At 39.4% G+C, this 22,898-nt stretch overlaps 5 protein-coding genes across 10 annotated transcripts; 4 read left to right on the forward strand and 1 right to left on the reverse strand.

The window, feature by feature from the left end:
- Positions 1 to 914: 914 nt before the first annotated feature.
- LOC114737104 (heavy metal-associated isoprenylated plant protein 34) lies at positions 915 to 3,433 on the forward strand. Its single transcript, XM_028925006.1, has 3 exons — positions 915 to 1,357; positions 1,487 to 1,562; positions 1,799 to 3,433. The coding sequence occupies exons 1-3, from the start codon at positions 1,328 to 1,330 to the stop codon at positions 3,082 to 3,084; spliced, it is 1,392 nt and encodes a 463-aa protein (XP_028780839.1). The 5' UTR covers positions 915 to 1,327; the 3' UTR covers positions 3,085 to 3,433.
- Positions 3,434 to 5,736: 2,303 nt separating this feature from the next.
- Positions 5,737 to 7,014, forward strand: LOC114737133 (basic 7S globulin-like). Its single transcript, XM_028925041.1, has one exon. It carries the CDS (start codon positions 5,737 to 5,739, stop codon positions 7,012 to 7,014), a length of 1,278 nt encoding a protein of 425 aa, XP_028780874.1.
- Positions 7,015 to 7,832: 818 nt separating this feature from the next.
- Positions 7,833 to 12,035, reverse strand: LOC114737112 (eukaryotic translation initiation factor 2 subunit beta). The gene is made up of 10 exons (XM_028925018.1): positions 11,903 to 12,035; positions 11,198 to 11,247; positions 10,955 to 11,063; positions 10,797 to 10,852; positions 10,621 to 10,675; positions 10,406 to 10,494; positions 9,753 to 9,898; positions 8,704 to 8,846; positions 8,476 to 8,561; positions 7,833 to 8,212 (listed from the first exon to the last, which is right to left on the reverse strand). The coding sequence occupies exons 2-10, from the start codon at positions 11,240 to 11,242 to the stop codon at positions 8,135 to 8,137; spliced, it is 807 nt and encodes a 268-aa protein (XP_028780851.1). The 5' UTR covers positions 11,243 to 11,247; positions 11,903 to 12,035; the 3' UTR covers positions 7,833 to 8,134.
- A 2,338-nt stretch (positions 12,036 to 14,373) lies between these two features.
- Positions 14,374 to 17,272, forward strand: LOC114737093 (nuclear transcription factor Y subunit C-3). 4 transcript variants are annotated; one of them, XM_028924992.1, is made up of 4 exons: positions 14,374 to 14,573; positions 14,699 to 14,738; positions 15,458 to 16,281; positions 16,990 to 17,272. In XM_028924992.1, the coding sequence occupies exon 3, from the start codon at positions 15,459 to 15,461 to the stop codon at positions 16,239 to 16,241; it is 783 nt and encodes a 260-aa protein (XP_028780825.1). In that variant the 5' UTR covers positions 14,374 to 14,573; positions 14,699 to 14,738; position 15,458; the 3' UTR covers positions 16,242 to 16,281; positions 16,990 to 17,272. The 4 variants fall into 4 exon arrangements, with proteins under 4 accessions (XP_028780825.1, XP_028780823.1, XP_028780824.1 ...); XM_028924990.1 differs by having other exon boundaries at positions 14,374 to 14,551; XM_028924991.1 differs by having other exon boundaries at positions 14,374 to 14,550; positions 14,689 to 14,738.
- A 530-nt stretch (positions 17,273 to 17,802) lies between these two features.
- Positions 17,803 to 22,406, forward strand: LOC114737102 (root phototropism protein 3). 3 transcript variants are annotated; one of them, XR_003739386.1, is made up of 5 exons: positions 17,803 to 18,476; positions 18,568 to 18,637; positions 18,912 to 20,042; positions 20,122 to 20,542; positions 21,544 to 22,406. XR_003739386.1 is itself a non-coding variant. In XM_028925004.1 (4 exons), the coding sequence occupies exons 1-4, from the start codon at positions 18,319 to 18,321 to the stop codon at positions 20,479 to 20,481; spliced, it is 1,719 nt and encodes a 572-aa protein (XP_028780837.1). In that variant the 5' UTR covers positions 17,803 to 18,318; the 3' UTR covers positions 20,482 to 20,685. The 3 variants fall into 3 exon arrangements, 1 of the variants encoding a protein (XP_028780837.1); XR_003739387.1 differs by lacking the exon at positions 21,544 to 22,406 and adding an exon at positions 20,847 to 21,383; XM_028925004.1 differs by lacking the exon at positions 21,544 to 22,406 and having other exon boundaries at positions 20,122 to 20,685.
- Positions 22,407 to 22,898: the final 492 nt, after the last annotated feature.

The following is a 22,898-nucleotide window of genomic DNA, read 5'->3' on the forward strand; positions in this document are numbered from 1 at the left end:
TTGGAATATAGGAAATCCCAGATTGAGTCCTGAAATTTCGAAAATGACAGAAAGGGTCAGTGACCCAATGTGTCATTTGTCAAATCAAGAGAAATTGACAACTTTGCCCTCACTTGTATTCATTCACTACAATGATTTAAGAAATCACTATAAGAGTTTAGGCATTACCTAGATTCGTGTAGCGAATAACTATTCACTTTTTCATATTCAGGTGTCTTGTTATTAACTACAACTAATTTTGTAATCACTAGAACAATATAAGCATTACTTAGATTCGTATAGAGAATAACTACTCATTTTTTCATAGTCAGGTACCTCATTATTGTCAAGTATCTTATTATTAACTATAATAATCTTGTAATCACTAGAACAGTGTAAGCATTACCTAGATTTGTGTAGAGAATAACTACTCACTTTTATTTAGCCAGGGACAAAATTGTCAATTGGTCTTAATTTCACAAATGACAGATTAGGTTACTGACCCCTTCTGTCATTTTCGAAATTCCAAGACCCAATCTGAGATTTTATATATTCCAAGATCCTTTTCTGGAATTTTCCCTTCTTTTTTTTTGCCAAGAAAGTATTCGTCGTTCAATCAAGACAAATTCATAAGTAAAATAAAACCTATTTATTATTATTAGTTTTTAAAATAAAAATTTGTAAATTTTGTCTTAGAATTACACTGTACTAGTGCTGTCGATCAATCATTTCAAGCGGAAGGTAAAATAAAAATTTTTGAGCAAAAAAAGAGGTAATTTTTCATCTGTTGAGATTTGAACGATCTCCCGGTTAAGAAAAACCTGCACGAGTAACTGGGACCAAAACAGAGGGCTATGCGATATGGGCTGAATCATGCAGTCCACATAGCACAGAAATATAAGAAGTCGGCCAGTGCGTTTAATTATTTGTGTCCAACAATAGCATTATTAAGCTGTCAAACACCTTCCCAGCTTGAAGCTTTATAGTGTTGTCCACAACAAATGCATAAAAGGCCACTAAAGCCAACTCACAGGGAAACCTAGTCCTTCTAGCTGGCCAGCTGTTCATAGCCATCTTCCTGCTGCTCTACTTGCAGCTTCAGCAACAACCTCCATCCTTCTCTCTCCTCATCCACCCCTCTGTGTCTGTGGGGAGTGCGTTAAACTAAACGTGAGTAATTTGTGTGGCTTCTGTACGGAAATTGCAGTAAGGGAACAAAGCCAGAAGAGATAAGGTGGTCATGCTTTCCAACCGCCTTTCAGCGCTCTAAAAATATATCTACATCTCCCTCCTCTTCTCTCACACCCCGCAACTTCGCACACTCTCTGTGCCAACCTGCGAGAAGAAGATGAATAAGCAAGACTTGCTCAAAATTCAGGTACAATTTCTCGACTACCTCCGTGTCCCATCCTCCGTTCACTAAGCTTAGTTAAAAAGGAAGCCCCCTTTTTATCTGTTTCTGTTCTTCGGGTAGTTCTTTTTTGCTGATGCCATTGGATTTGTGCAGAGTTGTGTTCTCAAGGTGAATATCCACTGTGATGGCTGCGAACATAAAGTAAAGAAACTCCTTCAGAAAATCGACGGTACATAGCTTTTATTACCGGCTGTAATTTGCCCCTTTTCAGATCCAACTCAAGTTTCAACTTTATCATTACTGCCTTACTTAGCACATGCACCGCATGTCTCTCTCACAGATTCAACTGCTTCACTTATGCCGGGCTAATTAGTCTTAGAATATATCACCTTTTTTAATATCCTAGCAGGGCAGGTTTGTTCCATCAAATTCTGGTGGTTGCTGATTATATGCTTTTGGTGACAGGTGTGTATTCAGTGAATATAGATGCCGAGCAAGGGAAGGTGCTGGTGACAGGGAATGTGGATCCAGGCACACTGATAAAAAAGCTGAAAAGTTCAGGCAAACATGCTGAACTATGGGGGCCGAAAGGCATGATGTTTCCCACTAACCAGTTCAAGAACCTGCAAATTGATCCTCATGGCAAAGGGGGAAAAGACAACAAGTCTCACAAAGGTGGAAAGGACAACCAGAAAGGTGCTGGTCAACCTCAATTGTTTCAGTTCCAAAATAAGGGGCCACATAATTTCAAGTTACCCGCCGGAGATCACAAATCTGTCAAGTTCAACTTGCCGGGGGAGGAATTCGACGCAAGTGATGACGACTTCGACGATGATTTTGACGATTATGAAGATTCAGAGGACGACTACAAAGAAGAGCACATCCATACCCATGCTATGCCTAACAAGATGATGAACGGACATAAAGGCACTGGTGGTGGGGGTAAGAATGCCAAGAAGATTGACGTCATGGATGTACCAGTACAAATGAAGGGCAAAGGAGGGAACAACGAGTTCAAAAATGGAGGCAACGGAGGAAAGAAGAACCATGGAGGCGGAGGTAAAAAAAACAAGAGTGGAGGTGGAGGAGGTAACAAAAAGAGCACGAAAACCAGTGTGGGGTTGCTAGGTCGGTTTCTAGGGTTAGGGCAAAAAGGAGGTGACAAGCACAAAGATAAGAAGAAGGGAGGAGGTGGGGGTGGAACTGGAAATAACAAAAAAGGTAAACAAGGGAAGAAGGGAGGAGACAAATTTGAGGATGTGGGCTACGGTTTTGATGATGAAGATGGTGATGTTGATGAATTTGATATTCCTCAATCTCATCAGGGTAAGGGTAAGGGTAAGGGTAAAGGAGGCAATGGCGGTAAAAGTAATAATGGTAAAGGTAATGGGAATCATGGAAACGTGGGCCAGATGGGCCCAATCCAAATGGGCCATATGGATCAGATGAAGATGGAGCAGATGAGGAATTTAATGCAGGGACTACCAGCCATGAACGGTGGTGGGTACTATCCAGGAATGCAAATGCAGCCTCCTCCGCCCCAGTATCAGCCGCCGCAGCAGTACATGGCTCCCATGATGAGCCATAATTATCACCAGCAACCACATCTGAACAGTATGTACCCACCACCGGCGATGATGTATGGGCGGCCTTACATGCCGCCTCCGCCGCCGATTCCGGTTCAACCAGGGGCCGATCATGTTACACACGCCTTCAACGATGAGAACACTGAGAGTTGCACTGTCATGTAAACTAAGAAGAGATCGAGCTTGTTTTGGCTCGCTTTCACGTTTATTTGCGCTTTTTTCTTTTCCCGTATTCAATATCTGGGGTTTCATGAAATTTTGTTCTAGTGAGTGCTAGTGCATTAGTGCTTAGTGGTGTTAGATATGTGCAAAATTTAGGGTGACATATATATATAAAAATATATATAATTGATATGGTTGCTTTTATTTTGGATCGTGCCCTTCGCGACTGACGTCATGGCAGAAGCTTCACATGTGCTCGCTGTGAGCGCTAATGGCCAAAATGTCCCTCACAGTACAGCCAGTCATGATTGATGATGATGCCTTATATTAATTTGTATATGCTTACTTTGTAGTGCCATTGCCGCGGTACATAATAAATTATTAATTATTCTCAGGCCTTTGTTCTCCTGCTGGAGTTGGCTGGAAGGAACAATGTTTCAAAGGGGTAAAAAAAGGCAAATGCCCTACGTACTGATCTGGACAGTTTATTAGTTAGGAAGAATTACAATGAATTTTTTTAAAAAAATAATTACTAAAAAGTTTTAAAAATAACCTAAGCAGCTTAACAAGTTTCAGAATAAAAAATAATAATTTGGGAGATTTATTTTATAATTTTGTTTTGAAATCTCGTTATAATTTTTCCAATTAGTTACATAGAGCGTTAAATGGAACTTTAAGCCGAATGCTTCTTACGCTTGGACGCAGACTTTCAGTAGTAAACATCCTTCATACTGATCTGGGTTCACCCAGAATAATTAAGGGCGACAAGTGGGCAGTTTAATCATGCATATAAAAGGCCTCAAGCTTATCCTGGCCTCTCCACTTGGACCTTTTATGGCACTTAGAAATTAATTAGTTTTAGTGCGCCTTTTTCTCCTACAAAATGAATGCCTCTATGTTTGATATATATATATATATGCACACACATATTATATATATCAGGCGCCAATAATTTTAGATCAAAATCTGTTCAGTATTATCCAGAAATACGGGTTTCTGATAATGATGGCTTATAAAGCATCTGCTATATATGGGATACAAATAATAGAGAGGAAACAGCTACTTTTTTAAGTCAGACCCAACTCCCTGGTTCGGAAAGGCCACAAAAAACTTTGTACGTTTGATCGTCCCCTCATTCGAAAGGGCATCCATGGTCTGCGCCCTTTTCCTTTTTCATTTTTGCGTTGCTTTTCTTTCGCTGGGGATGATCGCATTCAGTTTTACTCAAATGGGGGGAAAAAATCAGACCCAGAAAAAATGAAAGCAGGGGAAGGAAGAATGAGAATCATAGGACAGAAAAGGTGATCCAGAGACAGAACGACAGTTCGGCCTTGTCGTAGTTTTTTAAAATTATGAGAATATCAAAGCTAATTTCAAATTTTGAATGAACGATATCCAAATGGTTCATTTATAGGCTGAACACTGATGACGGGACACCCGCTTGGTAAATGTAGATATGATTCAGTCATTCGTACATTAACATGCGAAGGAATTAGAACGTTGGCCAAAAAATGGGAAAGAAAAAAGCCAAGAAGTACCCTCATCATCATCTTCACGGGGTCTGCAATCGGCCTTCGTCTTCTTCCGCCATTGCCACAAGAAACGAAGCACCGACATGTTGATGCGGGGCAGCCACACGCTCACGGGCTTTTTTCTTGGGTCAATATAATAGATGGGCTCATGCATATTGGGCCAACTCTCTCGGGGTTTAGGAGGGCCCAACATAAAACGCCTGCAGCTTACGCTGGGGAGTAAAAACACGCATGCCCCCTTGAGGCAAGGCTGTCCGTTGGGTTTAGACATGTCTTGTCCTGTTCGGAACCTCTTCATTTTGCTTCTCATCCTTTCCCCTTCTCGTTTTTTTTTCCTGATCATTAGATTAAAATTAATCCAATAATTAAAAAAAAAAAGAAGAAGAGGAGGAAAGAGGATGGGAAGGGAATCTTGTCAAGTTATGATTGAAAATCTTGTTGGAAAGAATACCCATATTTAGTGTCTAATAATGTTTTGTATAGAATTGCTTCCAATAGGATGGACAAAAAAAATCATCATCATCATTTATGAAGCACAACACGCATAGAAAAAGAAGAAGAGATGTACTAAAAAGAAATGTGTTGTGAACAAATAATTTTAGTAGCAAGGGAATATGAATACGCTGTTGCTTCAGTGTGTAGCGATTCATAGGGGCAGAAAGAAAGGGGCTGATCAAGGAATATGGTGGAAGCCCGAGGCTGAGGCAGGCAACAATCCAAAGCCCAGCACAGTCACAGTGCGTGCGTGCATGCACCATGCAAATCTTCTTCGTTGCCAAGTATCCCCCTTCACACTTGCCACTCCCTTGTCTTGCTACCTCCGCCCTTCATTCATGGAAAAATTACAATGAGGTTCCCCTACAAGAAAAAAATTATAAAACAAGTCCTAGAAGTGTTATTCTCTACTTTAAAATTTGTCATTACAAGCTGCTCAGGTTGTTATTGGAGCTTTTAGTTGTTATTTCTCTTGTATGGGACTTGATTGTAATTCTCCCTTCATTCATCCCTATCTCTATCATTCCAGCTTCGCACACTTCCAAACTTATGCCTCCTCACTGTACTCTTTCGCCCCTATTAAACGTGCAGCCCTTCATTCTCCCACGCAAACAATTAATCTCCTCTCATGGCTTCTTCTATCCTCCGTTTCCTGCTTCTCACCGCTCTCTTTTTCCTTTCTGAGCCGACCTATCGACCTCCCAAGCCAAATCTCCTGGTTTTGCCGGTGCAAAAAGATGCTTCTACGGGTCTTCACTGGGCCTATGTCCACAAGAGAACCCCTCTGGTTCGGGTCCCAGTTCTGGTGGACCTTAACGGCAGGTTCTTGTGGGTGAACTGTGACCAACACTACTTATCCTCCACGTACACAGCCCCCTTCTGCCACTCCACCCTCTGCTCTCGGGCCAACACCCACTCATGTTACTCCTGCGCCTCCGCTTCTAGACCCGGCTGCCACAACAACACCTGCGGCCTCATGTCCTTCAACCCTGTCACTCTCCAATCTGGCGTCGCCGAGCTCGCCCAAGACATTCTCGCCATTCAAGCTCAGCCCACATCTCCTCCCTCCAAACTCGCTTCCATGGTCACCGTCCCTCAGTTCCTGTTCGCTTGCGCACCCTCCTTCCTGCTCCACAAAGGCCTGCCCAGTATCGTTCAAGGCGTTGCTGGACTGGGACACGAAGCCATTTCTTTCCCGCTTCAACTTGCCTCCCACTTTGGGTTGCAGCGCAGATTCACCATGTGCCTCTCAGGCGATCCCAACTCAAACGGGTTTATATTCTTCGGCGAACAACCAAATCTCTTACGTCCTCACTTGGATATTTCCCGTGATTTGGTTTACACCCCACTCACGGTTACCCCAAAAGGAGAGTACCATGTCCGAGTCACGTCCATAAAAGTGAACAACCAGGTCGTGGTCCCAGTGAACCCATCTCTCGTATCAGAACTCATCGCAAGCAGTACCAGACGCGGTCTCGGAGGAACTATGATTACGACGGCGTCGCCTTTTACAGTCCTGCAACGCTCAATATTCGAAGCTCTTGTTCAAGTATACGCCAATCAAATTCCAAAACAAGCACAGGTGAAGGCGGTGGAACCATTCGGGTTATGCATGGACTGGAAGAAGATCAACAAGGCTCCAGACGTGGAGCTAGTGCTGAGCAGGGCCAGTGCGGCGTGGAGAATAAGTGGAGAGAATTTGATGGTGGAGGCGAGACCGGGCGTGAGGTGTCTAGGGTTGGTGAATGGAGGAGACAAGCCTAGAGCTGCTATTGCCCTGGGGGCACGTCAGTTGCAAGAGAACCTTGTGGTGTTTGATCTGGCTCGCTCCATGCTGGGGTTTAGCCCGCCCTTGCTCTCTCGCGGTACTAGATGTGCCGCCTACAACTTCACCACTCCTCCATAGAGCCACCGTTCGTGTGTGTTAGATAGTGCTGGTTAAGCAATAAGCAATGAGTGATCAACTTGTTGTATGAACCCCTTCCGTGCGCTTAAATTAATGTATTGTTATCAATACAATTACATTATATTCCGCCCGCTGGCCATCCGAAACAAGTCCACGACCTCGTTTGGGCTATCACGGAGGATACGTATATTTTTCTCCCTTTTTTTAAAACAATTTTACCTTAAGTTGGACTAAACAACTTTTTCTACCTTAAAAGAAGTTAAATTTCTATGATTGCGGCAAGACTTTGGATCAGTTTGAAAATAAAAAAGTAAACATGTTAAAAGAGTTGTAAAACATGTTTATAAGTAATTTTATACGTAATTTCAAATAGAATCTTAAAAGTTCCAAAGAGCATCATATTTTTGGTGTGTTTAGAAAACTGCTGATCTTGGTTAATGATTTGACTAGCTTTGTCTCCAAAGTTGTGGAAGATCATTTTTGGGTCACAGACAGTTGAATATGAAAAACAATCCAATATTATTTCCAAGGTTACCTACTTAACTTCCACGAAGCACCTCAGCCTTTTCCTCACCTAAAGTTAAAACTTGGCGAGACACTGAGGATTAAAAGAAAATCATCTTGTGTGCGTGTGGCGTTGCGCTAAAACTACCGTCTCCATTTGCTCTTAATGTGTCATTTCCTTCTCAGCTAATGGTTGCGGCTGATTTTTTTTTTTTTTTGAATAGATTGGTTATGAACGAATGTATGAATTGCATTATAAGGAGCAAGCCTCTTTTCACCCACCATCACCTTTTATTAATTACTGCTCAATCTGCTTATCTGACTCTAAATCATGGCTCCCATTGTCACTGTCTTCAATAACTTTCGGGTTACATATTCTAGGCAAAGTTGATAAATCTAGAAACAAGAATAATAAGAAGCTCAGCTGGAAGATAACGCCGGGAAAAAAAAAGAAAGAAGAAACAATATACAGTTCCTAAACAACGACCGATCATAAGGAGAATATGAAAAATGAAGATTCGGTTATCAAATTATAATACTCAAAACTCAGCGAGCTGTAACACAAGATTCATTTCTTCAAGCCGTCTAGTATAAAAATGGCAAACAAATGACTGAATCATGCCCCCGCGCTCCTACGGCCAACACGAGCAACAAAACCAGCCTTGATGGGAGCAACTGATCTCCCACATCCACACTGCAGTAAATCACCGAGTATTAGATTTGATGTAACATAAAACAGTTTAACCTTCAGACGACGTGTCATAAAAACTATCAATAGGAAACGCTAGTAATAATTTCAACAAACTTGGTAACAATAGAGTACTAGCATCCTGTAAAAAGGAGGGAGCGCAGCAAAGTATAAGCTTGAAAATTATCAGGGAGAACAAGTAATTTTCGCAGTAAAATATGAAGAGGAAAGAAAGAAGAGGGGCAGAGGGCACTGACAAGAAGATTTACCTTCTCACATCTAAGAAAGAACAGACGGTTCTCCTTTGAAAGTATTGTGTCTGGACTCTTGCATCCAATGCAAATGACATATTCATCTGAGAGAGAAATATCGATCAGCTTCAATCTCAAAATGATCAGAATTTTACAAAATTGCCGCTCACAAAACGCATGCAGTTTACATTTATTATACACAGCAGATTCTCTATCAAATATCAAACATTAAAAAAAAACACATACTGATATATCGCCGCAAAATTCCTTCAAAGTTCTTTGGTGCAAATCTTCCCTTCACAACCAATCTCTGCTGTCCATCTAGTGAGCCACTTGTCCCCAGTTCAGCAAGCAAAAATGCCATAACATGGTCAGGCTGTCGATGCATCCTAACAACAAAACAGGTGAAATGGAAAAATCAGTTTTCATAGCAACAAGATTTCATTCAAACTGCCAGTGAAAATAACGGTGAAAGATGATATTATGCAATTGTAACACAAGGGAGTTAGTTAAGGGTGGGGGGATTTAGGATTTATTAGCCATTAGGGATGTTACTGACAGTGGCTGCATAGAGACGGCCCAGCTAATTGTAATTAGGCTTGGATAGTGGGTTTGAGTTTCCTTTCCCTCATACTCTTTGTTCTCTATTGTCCCTCTGTTCCCTCTGTCTCCTCTCCTTTCTCTTTCCTTTTGCTAGCCACCTGTACGTTTGACCTTTCCTTTACTAAAACTTTGGTACCAGCTTTTTAAAGCGAGAAAGAAGAGCAAGGGATGAAGAAGTGGCAATATAGACTTGGTAACTTTAGGTCCAATCCGATAAAAAGAAAAGCATCATAAGGAATATGGTTGTGGGTCTACAAAGGTTATATAATGGGTCAACTGATAAAAGCTCAATCTCATTTGATGAAGACTTACGACACAATAGGCAGTGGAACACTTCCTAACAGCATTAAGCAACTTATAAATTCTGATGCAACTCTCAATTACAACTATTTGCTGTAATACTTGAGTTACGCTAGTTGCCTAGGCTACCTTGACAAAGGGCAAGGATCTTCGGGAAAGGGCTATTATTATGTAATTGTATATGAGAGAGTTGGTTAAGAGTAGTTGAGATTTAGGATCCTATTAGAGGTTAGGGATGATAATAACAGTGGATATATATAATGGAGAGACCTATATAACGGAGTTGACAAGTGAAGCAGAGAAATTTTATTTCAGACTCTCATCTCATACCAATAGGATATGTATTCTTTTATCATATATTGCACAGAATGACGGATTAAAGATCAACATACGTTTTGCATATATCCATAAAATTCACAAAAACAGTTTTCTTTGTGCCCTCACGAAGAACTTGAGGAGGCCTAATTACTGTTCTACGACGATCCCCAGCCAGTTCTGGATTATTCTCACGTAGAATGTTAAACACTCTTCCAAGAAGCTGCAGGAAAAAAAAAACAAAACGAAATGGAAAGTCAAAATCCAATCCAAGTATACTATTATAATACATGATGGGTCAATTAACACCAGCGATAACTGAACCAAGCTTCCTCTAGTTATATGAAACAAAGAAGAGTAAAGTAATAAAACATTTGCCCTCAACCTGCTACAAATGAATCATCATCTATGCTAAATCAACATTTTCATGCTATGATTAAAGTGGTACCTAATTAAACACTTCTGATAAATTCAAAATAACTTCACAAAACTTACAACCCAAAGTACATAAACTGTGGAAAAGTAATGAAATGGAAAGAACCGAAAGATAAAGTAGTTCAGAACACATCCACTCCAGGCATAACAGATGGTATACAAGTCATAAAGATATAAAAGCTTGGAATCTTAAATTTTTTGCGGGACAAATTGACAAAGTAATTACAAAAAATTTAACCATGACAGAGACAAGGAGAGGCGTTTGATTACAGAAGGCATGCAAAATAGAACATACCTCCTCATATTGATAATCACGGTCGCTACCATCCCAAGGATAACAAGGGACCAAGGAGTTGCCTTCTCCTTCATCCTCTCCAGAGTGATCTGAGCCAGGAAAATTTATTAGATGCTCATCACTCACTCAGTTAACTTCACTCGACGTCAAGAGTATAACACACACAGTGATGGAGTTGAGTTTAACGCAAAGCAATAAACAAGACAACTGCTTACCATCCAAATCTTCAGCTGCATCTCCACCTTCATCAGTAAAGTTACTGATTTCAACCTGCAATCAGAAAACAAGCATAATATCGCTCCCACATTATTATATGTTCTACTATATGTTCCAGTGGCTTCTGTAGAGATTGTGTACAAAAATCACTCAATATAAATGCTGAATGACTTACTGGTTTCTTCTTCTTCTTTTTCAAACCAGTAAATGGAGTCTCAACCCCATCTGAAACTGCAAAAATAAGAATGAGCCATGCATGTGCACAATTGTAGATATCTCAAATGTTCACATCAGCAATAATAATAAAAATATATTTCGGTTTAAATTATATACCAGACAAGTTTTCTGCCTTCTCAGCCAAGCTGTCCACTGAATTGTCGGCAGGATCTATAATTGTAGTTTTCTTCTTTTTCTTCTTCTTAGTAGGATCAAATGGGGCAATCTATCATTCAACAATTAAGGCCTCAGAAGGGAGTGCTTTTTGAACGAACCGAAGTATAGCTAGTCAAGCGAAGCACAAAGCACAACAACGTTGTCAAATCATGAATAATTAAGTAGGGGAGGAATAATACTTACTTCGGGAACTTCCTCCTTCTTATCATCATGTGTTTCATCTGCCATGGTTGCTGCAACACGAGTACAGTAGACGGTGATCAGTGAATGGGGAAGCAGAGGCAGACCTATATTACAGTCAGTGCGGTCATCTTCCCCCACTGAAATCTTTGAAATATGAATATTTGATATAATATCCTTTTAATTTTTGTTCCGTATACTTTGACGAAGATGCCTTAGTAAGCCAATTGATTCAGACAACTCCTCCAAGCCACTGAAGAATCACAATTTACATTCAAGCTTCTAAATTGTTTTACATTACTCGAGCCAAGTCATTTACCAGGTCATGCATAACAAATACTTTCAGAAATTTCTCAATAGATGATAATATAAAAGCGATTAGTAAACAGAATGCCAGTACACAACAAAACAATACAGAGCATATAAGTCGCTAATAATCATAATGAAGAGAGTAGAAGTATAAAATCGGATAACACCTCATTGAAGCAAAAACTAGTAATAATTAGAAAAAATAAAGTGTTTATTCAAAAGCGTCAATATGCAAAAGCACGACCAAGGTCAAAGCCAAATTAAAACCTAAAATTTAAAACAAAGCAAGAAACGACGCGACGGCGTCCGACACAGGGTTGACAACCACGCAGGGAACAGATGAAGCGGGGAATAAATTCACATCAAGATTCAAAGCCAGAATGAACAAATCAATCTCACCGGATTTTGGGAGCAGACAAGCCCCTGGGATTTGAACCTTCTTCAGTATTTGCACAAGAACGACCACGCGAGGCTAACAACGCCGATAGTGTAGAATGCTTGCGCGTCGACGAAGAAAAATGGAACCCTACCGTTTTTTTTTTTGTGTGCCGTTAAATTTCTCCCCTGGGGGTTGGAACCCTATTTCTTTGCCAACGAGACACGTGAGGGGCTTTTATGGTTTATTTTAAGGGGATTGGGATGACGGGGAATCCAAAAATATATATTTAAATTTTAAAATTTTATAGGGAAAATGACAGATAAAGAAGTTTGAAAATTTGAAATGCCAACTTGGGAAGCTAAGGAAATATAATTACAGATAGGAAAGTCCTTCTTAAATTAAAATTTTGAAATTCAGTAAAATGACAAAAATACTCTTTATCTTTTTTTTTAAAAAAAAATCCCAACCCCTCACCAGTGGCCGATGACTAGCCTCCGGCGGCCGCCGACCGCCTCTAGCCACCGGCACCGGCCACTAGTGTGGTGGCTGCCGATGGAAGATTTTTGTAATAACATTTTTTTTTAGAATGGGATAATATGGTTCAAAGTGGCGGGGGTGGGATTTGATCCCACAACCCCTTGGCCACCTAGGCCAACAAAAGGAAAGATGGCCATTGGGCCATAAAAAATTTCTTAACCTTATGATGCAAACAAAAATATAAGTTAACTCTTTTACTGTGACTCCAGCGCGTGATAACAATTTATTTAAGGATGACAAGTCTTAATTGAGAAATAACAAGTCTAAATTTGATATTAACAAAACAGCTTTTTCTTATACATAACAGGTAGCAGCATGTACATTAACTAAAAATGACCATGATTGATTTAAAAACAACACGTCTTTGCTGAAAAATGACAAGTCTAAACTTGATACTAACAAGACAACTTTTTCTTATACATAACAAGAAATAACATCTACGTTAATTAAAAATGACCATAATTTATTTGAAAATAATATCAAATTTAGACTTGTTATTTCTCAATTAAGACTTGTCATCCTCAGATAAATTGCTGTCACGCGCTGGAGTCACAGTAAAAGAGTTAACTTATATTTTTGTTTGCATTATAAGGTTAAGAAATTTTTGATGGCCCAATAGCCATCTTCCCTTTTGTTGGCCTAGGTGGCCAAGGGGTCGTGGGATCAAATCCCACCCCCGCCACTTTGAACCATATTATCCCATTCTAAAAAAAATGTTGTTACAAAAATCTTTCACCGGTAGCCACCACACCAGTGTCCGGTGCCGGTGGCCAGAGGCGGTCGGCGGCCGCCGGAGGCTAGTCGCCGGCGATGGCTGCCGGTCGCCGGCCACCGGTGAGGGGCTGGGATTTTTTTTAAAAAAAAAAGGACAAAGGGTATTTTTATCATTTCACTGAATTTCAAAATTCTAATTTGGAAAAGACTTCCCTATCTGTAATTACATTTCCTTAGCTTCCCAAATTGACATTTCACATTTTCAAACTTCTTTATCTGTCATTTTTCCAATTTTATATCAATCTTATTTATTAGACTCTAATAACAATAGATAATAGTTAAAAAGATAACGGTAGTCATTTTTTATTTGAGATTTTAAAATTTTAGAGGTATCTTTCTTTTAGAGATTTTCCCTTGGGTTAATCCCAAATATTAAAATTTATTTTATTAATTATTAATTTGTACTGAAATAATAATTATTACCTTATTAATATTCTTTATTTTTATATATTAAATACATTAGATTCAAATACTGGGGAGTGCTTAAAATTTTTTTTCTTTATTTCTGCCAACGGAAAAAAACTGCTTTTATATAACTTTTCAGTTTTCATTTTCAGTACCAGATAATATGATCCTTATCAGATAAGATCCTAACAAGGATCTCGTCTCATGTGAAAGATTATACTGGAAGTTTTCATTATCATAAACACAATTTTAAAACTTATTTTTATTTCTTTTATTTTTTATTCTTTTTTCAATTCTTGTTCTTTTAAAATTTTTTGAACAAGTTAAATGAAACGTTGGCCTAGAAGTAAAACTAACTATCTATATAAAAAAGAGAAGTAAAATTAACTAAAAAAAAATAAAGTGGGCAAAAGCAGATCCTAACAAACAATTTATAATTTGATATACTATTCATTTAAATATTTTAAATATTTTTATTTTAATAAATACAAATTTAAATTTAAAATAATTTTCTAATTGATACTTCTTAAAAATTAAATTTATTATTTTAAATTTAGATTATCCAGACTAGATATTTCAAAATCCAAAAAAAAAAAAAGCTATGTGGAACGGAGGGGGAAAAAACAGCTATTATACGGCGGGTTAGGAAGCGGGAAGAATGGAATAACCCAGTTTAGAGTGCAGGGGCAATTTTGTCTGGCACATAATCTCCCAAAAAGCAAAATAGGGACTGTGACTAGAAAGTATGAATCTGTGATATAGCCCCACGCCCCCATCCAACTTATGCGAGACAAGAGTAACAACAGGGTTTCTTCTGCCAAATTAAAATCAGAACAGATCAGACAGCTCTTTTCGTACATCCCTATTTTAGGTTCGCTCCAAGAAAACATCAATAATCGTCCACGACTAGAAAGCTCTGCTCTTCGTATCTCTTCTTGAAACCCTAATCCACCGTAAGATTTGCAGTCTTTCACAGTACGGAAAACATTACTTCCAGCGCGTTTGATCTTCGACTCAGCATAATTCTCATGGCATAGATCTTTGGGGCAAAAATAATTCTGATATTTCTTTTCTTCTCTCTTCTATCTTATGTTTTTCAGGTCCTGATATTTCATATCAGAGCATCTACTGTCGCAGAAGGTACCAATTCTCGCCCAACTAAAAGGAGAACTTACTTGCCCTTTTTGTTTGGGTGACCTTTTTACTTTTTGAGTGGGAATTTTACTGGACATTCGTGATCCCATTAGTTGTTGCTCTTCTTCTGTTTATTTATTTGGTTAGCTTTCTAGTGGTCTGTTCTCTCTGCCATGAAGCGCCTGTATAAACAAAAAAACTTCTTTCCATTCATGGCATTTGAGAAGTACACGATAGCAGAATTTTTCTTTTTCTTTTTTTAATCTTTTTCCATTTTAATTTTAGGAATACGTCGAAACACCAATTCCTCCCTACATGCTGGGTTTATTATCAGAATACGCATCCGAGGGATCAATAACATACGCTTGAACTATACCTTGGAACCTTTACATCTTTAGTGCATACTTCAAATTTATATGATCCCTAATAAGGCTTTCTTAACAACAAGATTGAGGACACGTAGCGGTGGAATATTTTAAAGTGAACAGCGCTCTGCCTATGTAGTTGAATTGTTTCTTGAGTTTTGTCTGGAAAGACGTGTTGGTTTTTGGGGGGAAGATAGTTATTTTGATGTATAGACTGTTCATTTGTGTATTAATTTCATGAGGCATATTTGGTGTGCCAAAATCTTGTCAAAACTGTTCCATGGTTTGAAATGCAACTTTTCATAGAAGGTTTCGACTGTTATTGTTCATAATGTAATTTATTGTTTTCTAATGACACAGAATGGATCACCAAGGAGGGTATAGCGCAAACCCATCTATGGGGGTTATTGGTAGTGGGGCTCAGTTGCCTTATGGTTCTAATCCTTACCAGCCAAGCCAAATATCTGGGGCACCTGGTTCTGTCGTTACCTCAGTTGGGACTATTCAAACTACTGGTCAGCCTGCGGGAGCTCAGCTGGGACAACAACTTGCTTATCAGCATATTCATCAGCAGCAGCAGCAGCAACTTCAGCAACAACTCCAAAGCTTTTGGGCAACTCAATACCAAGAAATTGAGAGGGTAACTGACTTCAAGAACCACAGCCTTCCCTTGGCAAGGATCAAGAAGATTATGAAAGCCGATGAGGATGTTAGGATGATATCAGCTGAGGCACCTGTTATATTTGCAAGGGCATGTGAAATGTTCATATTAGAGTTGACCTTGCGTTCTTGGAACCACACTGAGGAAAACAAAAGGAGAACACTGCAAAAGAATGATATCGCAGCCGCAATCACAAGGACTGACATCTTTGATTTTTTAGTTGATATTGTGCCGCGGGAGGACTTGAAAGATGAAGTGCTTGCATCAATCCCTAGAGGAACCATGCCAGTTGCAGGGCCTGCTGATGCTCTTCCTTATGGCTATATGCCACCACAGCATGCTCCTCAAGTTGGCACTGCTGGGGTCATCATGGGTAGGCCTGTAATGGACCCAAGCATGTATGCTCAACAATCGAATCCCTACATGTCACAACAAATGTGGCCACAGCCGCAAGAGCAGCAACCATCATCTCCAGATCATTAGCAACTACTTATCATCATTATAATGTATCATGGAAATTAAGGTGAACTTTTATCTCCCTATTTCTCTCTTTATAAATTCATTTCCATGGTCTGTGGGTTAACCCATGGTGAATATTTTACTACATAACAGTGATATTTAATTCTGCAGTTATAAAGTCTTTTTTTTTTTTTTGCCCCCACTTTCTCATTGAACATTGATATTTCTTTTTAGATTACAGAATCCTAGTACTTTGCATTTAATTATAGAAATAAGTGATTTTTGCTTATCAGTTATTAGCACTAGATTAATGATTTCTCTCTCTTTTAGTAACAATTTCTTGGTATCTATTATGATTTTTGTTATAGTAACGGTAAATCTGATATTGGATAGTAAGAAATATGATTATATCGTGTGTTTGTGTATTTGGCATTTTAATGGTGGCCATTATGTATATTATTCGTTGTATTGTGACACACTGAATGTGAGGTTAGAATAATGACTGAATATATCCCCTCGCCGTTCTTGCTTTCTTTTGTGGAGATATGGAGCTCTGAGAATTTCATACGTCCTTTGTTTTTGATTACCTTGTTTTGAGCTTTTTCTTTAATCATTTAGTCAAGAGACTTTATGAACCCACATTCTTTTTGCTCTTTAATTTTCTAAATAAGCTTTACTGCAATACTTAGAGTTTGTTTTATTTGGCGGGCTAAAATGATAAAGCATGCTCATTGCTCGTATTATAAAAAAATCATTGTTCCTTGTGTGCCAGGTTAGTTGTGCCTACTTTTCTGATGTTGAGATGTTAGATTGAAAGATTGCTCAGAGATCCTTAGCGATCAGAAAGTGTAGCGGATGGCTGTATACGTACACGCAAATCTTGTTTGTGTAGATGATCTGCTAGTAAAAACTTATTTCACCTGGATTTAAAGCAGATTGGTGTTTTTTCTTAGTTTATTTTTTGTTGTGCTCAGATTGTTACAGTATTTTACTGGTGTACAGTAGAATTTTTACTCCCAAATTTAGCTGCGTTGATGAACGTTTTTTTTCGTTTACAGCATTTCCATGGTTACATTATAGCGACTGTCTTCAGTTGTGTGATTTCAACGTTGTCATGTAAAGTGTCTGGCACCTAAAATCTCCACCCCCCCCCCCCCCAACCCAAAAAAAAGAGAGCTTTTTTGTTAGTTGAAAATTTTTTCTGTGAAAAACTTAATTTTTAAAAAATTTCTTGACAAAAGAATGTGAAGTGATCTTATATCATATTGCATGAATGGAAGGGTGATAAAGGACAATGTTGTGTAAAGCATAGTGCAAATTTTTCAAGTGATGGTGAAACAATTCATGTTTTAGAAAAACAATTTGCAAGTGAGTTTATACCGTTGACATTTTCCTTTAGGTTTTCATTAAATTCTGGAAAATTAAAAGTCACGTGGGATCCCTCTTTATCATTCCTTAATCAAAAAAATCCCGTTGTGTTACGATGTCTAATGCAACTATTCAAAATATGCCAGACGCAGATGTCGTGTCAAGTGTTCGTACGAACATGTCCATCCTCTAGATGGAAGTGGGCGTTAGCACTGAATAAAGTATAAACATGGAATAGATCTCCCAATTAATTTACTTGGATCACATTGGATAAACCCATTAATCATGTGTTCTTCGCCTCCAAAGCTATTGACGCGTTTGGGTCATGTCTTTAATACCCATCGATTTGAAGCCATAAAATGAGATGGCTTTGTCGTATTCGCAAGACTAAATGCACGGACAAAGCGTGTCGATTTCATGAGGCCCCAAGTTGGTTTCTGTATTTGGGACGTGTTTCTGTGGCACAACGCAGAGTCACCCGTTGTAATTGATGAAGGCGACGCTGATGAAGATGGTATTTCTGGAACTAGTGGATGAGATTCTATTGATGTTGACTCTAGTGCAGTAATGCTCTTGCTTCCTATCTGTTTAGGTTTATGGCGACGTCAGATAGCAAAACATAACCAACCTTTTTAATGACATAACTACCCTGCAATCAGGATCAGGGCAACCCAGGGCATGAGTCTGCAAATGCAAATACAAATACAATCACTCAAGCTTTTCAACGAGAAAGATGAAGCATGCCAAGGCCATCATGGTGGGTAGAAGAAGTTTTGACAGAGAAAATCTCTCCGGTGGAATATTATCTGGTGGGAAGCGTAACCAATGTGTCATTTTACCGGGCAATGTCTCTATGGTTGCTGATTCTTTCGAACGAAGAAACCAGAACTGGTAATCGTTTCCCCCTGCCTTCATATGGTCTTCTATTGGTATTTTGTGTTGCTGACAAAGTATCTGCTTGTTGAATATCCCCTTGAGGCAGGATTGCTCGGGCGAATTCAGCTCCAGATTTGATCATACAAGTTGGAGATTCCAGCTTTCATTTGCACAAGGTGGGCTAGCTAAACTAATTCAACCAATGAATTCTCTGGAAAATTAGAGCGTCTATCATTCAATAAAGAGATCAGATGTCGTAATTCAGTTCGATTACATGAAATATATACATACACACACATACTTGAATCAACTCCTTGGATCCGTCCGCACCACAGATGGATTAATTTCACTGTTCATTTATACCCCCTTCTAAATTTTAGTTAAACATAACACAGATAGGAGCTTTTCAAACCCACCCCACTAACTGCCTTTGCGTTTGTTGATTTCCAGCTTCCTATGGTCTCAAGAAGTGAATATTTGAATAGACTTGTCTTTCACAGGAATAACAATAGAGAGAGTGCAGGTGACATCCTCAAAATCCAAATAGAAAATCTTCCAGGTGGAGTAAAAACCTTTGAATTGGTGGTGAAGTTCTGTTATGGATGGAAAATTGAAATAACAGCCAGTAATGTCGCCTCACTATATTGTGCTGCACATTTCTTGGAAATGAGTGATGACCTCGAAAAAGGAAATCTCATTTCCAAGACGGAGACTTTTATGAGCTTTTTGATGTTATCTTCATGGAAAGACACATTTCGTATTCTCAAATGCAGCGAACCCATTTCCTCTTGGGCCAAGGAGCTAGACATAGTGAAACGCTGCGCAGAAGCGATAGCTTGGAAGGCCTGCATTAACCCAAAAGCTTTCAGTTTTGATTATGAATATGCAGACTTCTTGAATGTTCGAGCTAGAAAAACCAATACCTCAGAAGATGAAAACAGAGCGGACACCTGGTGGTTCGAAGATGTAGCACTCCTTAGAATAGATCACTTCATTGAGGTGATTCAGTCTATTAAAAGACGAGGAATGAGATCAGATCTAGTTGGATCATGCATAGCACATTGGACCACCAAATGGCTTTCGCAAGTCACGTTGGGACTTGAGAAGGTCACCCCAAAACACATAACCCAACAGTTACACCGAGTTACAGCTGAATGCTTGATTAGAATACTTCCTACTGAAGAAAACTCTGTCGCTTGCAATTTCTTGCTTCACCTGCTCAAGGCAGGGGTGATGCTGAAAATAAACCCAGAGTTGTTGAGTGTGCTGGAAAGAAGAATAGCTCTCATGTTGGAGCAATGTCGTGTTGAAGATCTCTTGGTTAAGAATCAAGGAGACAGTGATTCTATGTACGATGTAGCTGTTGTCCATCGGGTACTACAATTTTATGCTTCACACATGTTTACAGATGGTGCAGCCAAATTTCATGTTGTTGGGAGGTTGGTGGATGGGTATCTAACAAAAGTTGCGAGCGACGAGAATCTCACAGTGGAAAGCTTCCAATCACTAGTTGAAGTTCTGCCACAAGACGCTCGTTACTATGACGACAGCATCTATAGAGCCATTGACACGTACCTCAAGGTATAGATAGACAATATGTGTTCAATTTCCATTTTTTTCGCAAGCGAGTTGAAAACTTAGGGTTACCCCAAATTTGCAGGCACATCCAGATTTGACAGAAGAAGAAAGAACAAGGGTGTGCAGGGTGCTGGAGTATCATAGATTATCAGAAGAAGCACGCCGGCATGTGATGAAGAATGAGAGGCTGCCCTTGAAATTGACAACGAGATTTGTGCTTTTAGAGCAAGTGAGCATGACAAGGTCAATGACTAAGACAAATTACCGAAGAACAAGCACTCAGACGATCATCAGAGTGAGCAAAGATTTTGAGAACGGATGGCTGAATACCCAGGAGATACAGACGATGAGGAAAGACATGGAAATGGTGAAGTCACAGCTCAAGGATCTGCTTGCGTGCAAAATAAAGCTTCAAAAGCAACTCAAGAGATTCATTGGTTGACACGTGACGGTCAATTTCTTCTTCTTCCTATTCCTCGTTTTTCAGAGCAATATTTGCTAAGGTAGATGACCTGCCTTTCTTGAAACGTGCTATTAAATTGATTAGTAAAATGAATTCGGACGTATCACTGTTACACCCATATGTTATTCCTGCCGATCGTTAAATCCTAACTTGCTTGCGTCTGACGCATCAGAAGGGGAAAAAGGGGGCAAAACGAAATGGTAATTTTCCAATAATTTTAGCTGGCAATTGTCATTTTTTTGTTAAATTTTTTTCCAATACGGTAAGAACCTATAGGCTGGGCAGCAGATGGCAGTTTAAATTTTCTTTTTTGACCCCACAATTGACAACTGGCTTGTCTGTAGGGCATCAAATATCGTGTCATCAATGCATTAGATTGAGAGCAATAGAGCATGGTCACAAGAGGGGGGGGGGTGCTCATTTCGGTGCCCAACAAGTTTTGGGAGTGAAAATAATAACGAGAGGAAAAAAGCATGAAAAGGAAACGGGGCTCACCTTTATATTTTCGGGGATCCATAGAGGCGCGGAGTCCATGTGCAATCTGAATCATTTAAATAATATTTTGACGGATGAATTTTTCCATATTTAAATATTGCTTATTTTTAAAAAGAACATAATTTATCTAAAAACGAACTAAACAAACCTAAAAACATTCGAATCTACTTTGATCGATGCCATTGTCATTGCCCCATTTTAAGAGAGACCGACCTACCCGTCTATTTTGCGGCTATAAATGGAAGGGAAAAACTGAACAGGAAATTCTAATATGGAAGCGGAAACACACTATGAATGAGTTGCCGGACATATCTGTTGAAAGCAAAGTATGAGGCTGGTAAGCTGCTTAACTGGAATCCAGACATTCCATCGATCGTTGAAATAAAAAAATAAAAGCAAAAACAAAAAAACAGACAAAAACTGTTGCAGACATCGCTCCTAGTTTTGCTATGCTTTTGAATACAAGGCTACGCAATCATAGCTTTATAAGCTGAAAGCACAAGTAGTACAGGATTTTAATGCCTGTACATTTCTGTAGCCATGCAGTTAGTACTTGATTCTGATGGATGGAAGACCATTAGAGCGGCAGTTAAAGAATAAACCCCTGTTTTGGTTGATTATAGAAATACCATAACTGCCTAAAAATGAAAAGGAAAATCCAAAAGGTAAGAAATTAAACGTGAATAGGTTTAGGGAAATCATGCGTACTTGGACATGTGACAGCAAGAATGTTGAATATAAAGCAGAGGGTTGGTGGCGTTGGCTCTGTTTCCATACCGTTTCATTAGGTGAAGAAAATGTTGAATGTGGGGAGTGCAGAGGAAGTAGAAGATAGCTTGAACACAGAATCTCCGAAATTCAGAGATCCATGGCCATTTAGGATCAAACTGAACTCCGATAATTTGCGTTGGGATAGCCTCAAGATCTCAGCTGCGAAGGAGTTCGAAGAATCCATTTCAGGACAAATGAATGAGGACAGCCGCAAAGCTCTGGTGGCGTGGGTTCCTGTGAAGGTATCGATCTATGACGTCGATACTGGCGAGACTTACAATGCGAAGATGGCGAAGAAAGAGCTGTTTTGGTTTGATCCTATGCCTTGTTTGGGTGAAAGGCGCGGCGGAGAGACGAGGGAGCCTCCATGTTACGATTTGAAGACGGCCAGGGAAGCCTTTGTTTATTCAATTGAACCTTTCAGGCATATCGTCAAGAGAAGAGATCTGAAATATGGTCAAGAAATTGGACTTCGGGTCTCCCACCACCAGAACCACGTGGCCGAGGGCTTGCAATTTTCAGTTCTCTACTCCCCGTTCTTGGGTATCCATTGCTTCGGATTTTGAAACATGATAGATTGCTCTTCATATGATGTACACTCGCTCTTCTCTTCTTAAATGCTTGTTTTGTTCCCTTCCCGCTTGCCAGTGCATTTCTGCAATTCACCACATGGCGGATCATACACATACAAACCGGAGATACTACGGCATAAAAAATAAAGAAACCAATGGTTAATGGCATGGAGCCCGTTGTTGCTTCGGTCGGTGCCTATCCCTAATTCCCTCTACCTCAGAAACAAAAAAAGATGGTCGATGAATATTGGGCTTAGTGCCCACTGATTTTGGGCTCAAACCCTCCCAATGCATGAGACATCGTTTTCAACACCAGCGGCCCATTTACATTATAAATTTTTTAATGCATTTTTATGGTCGAAAATATGCTTTTAAATTTGTCATTCACAATAGTCTCTCACATCCACGCATTTCTTAATTGGATAAAATTTTTGCTATTGACACAATTTTATTGGTACAAAATTTATTTTGCTGCGATGCATATGATATAATCAAGCGAGTTCTCTCGGGCAAAAAAAAAAAAATCCAGTGAGTTCTCATGCATTATGTAACAATTAA

The sequence above is a fragment of the Neltuma alba genome, unplaced genomic scaffold, assembly GCF_004799145.2.
Source record: "Neltuma alba isolate B1F8T4 unplaced genomic scaffold, ASM479914v2 tig00013410_pilon, whole genome shotgun sequence".
Classification (NCBI taxonomy): Eukaryota; Viridiplantae; Streptophyta; class Magnoliopsida; order Fabales; family Fabaceae; genus Neltuma; species Neltuma alba.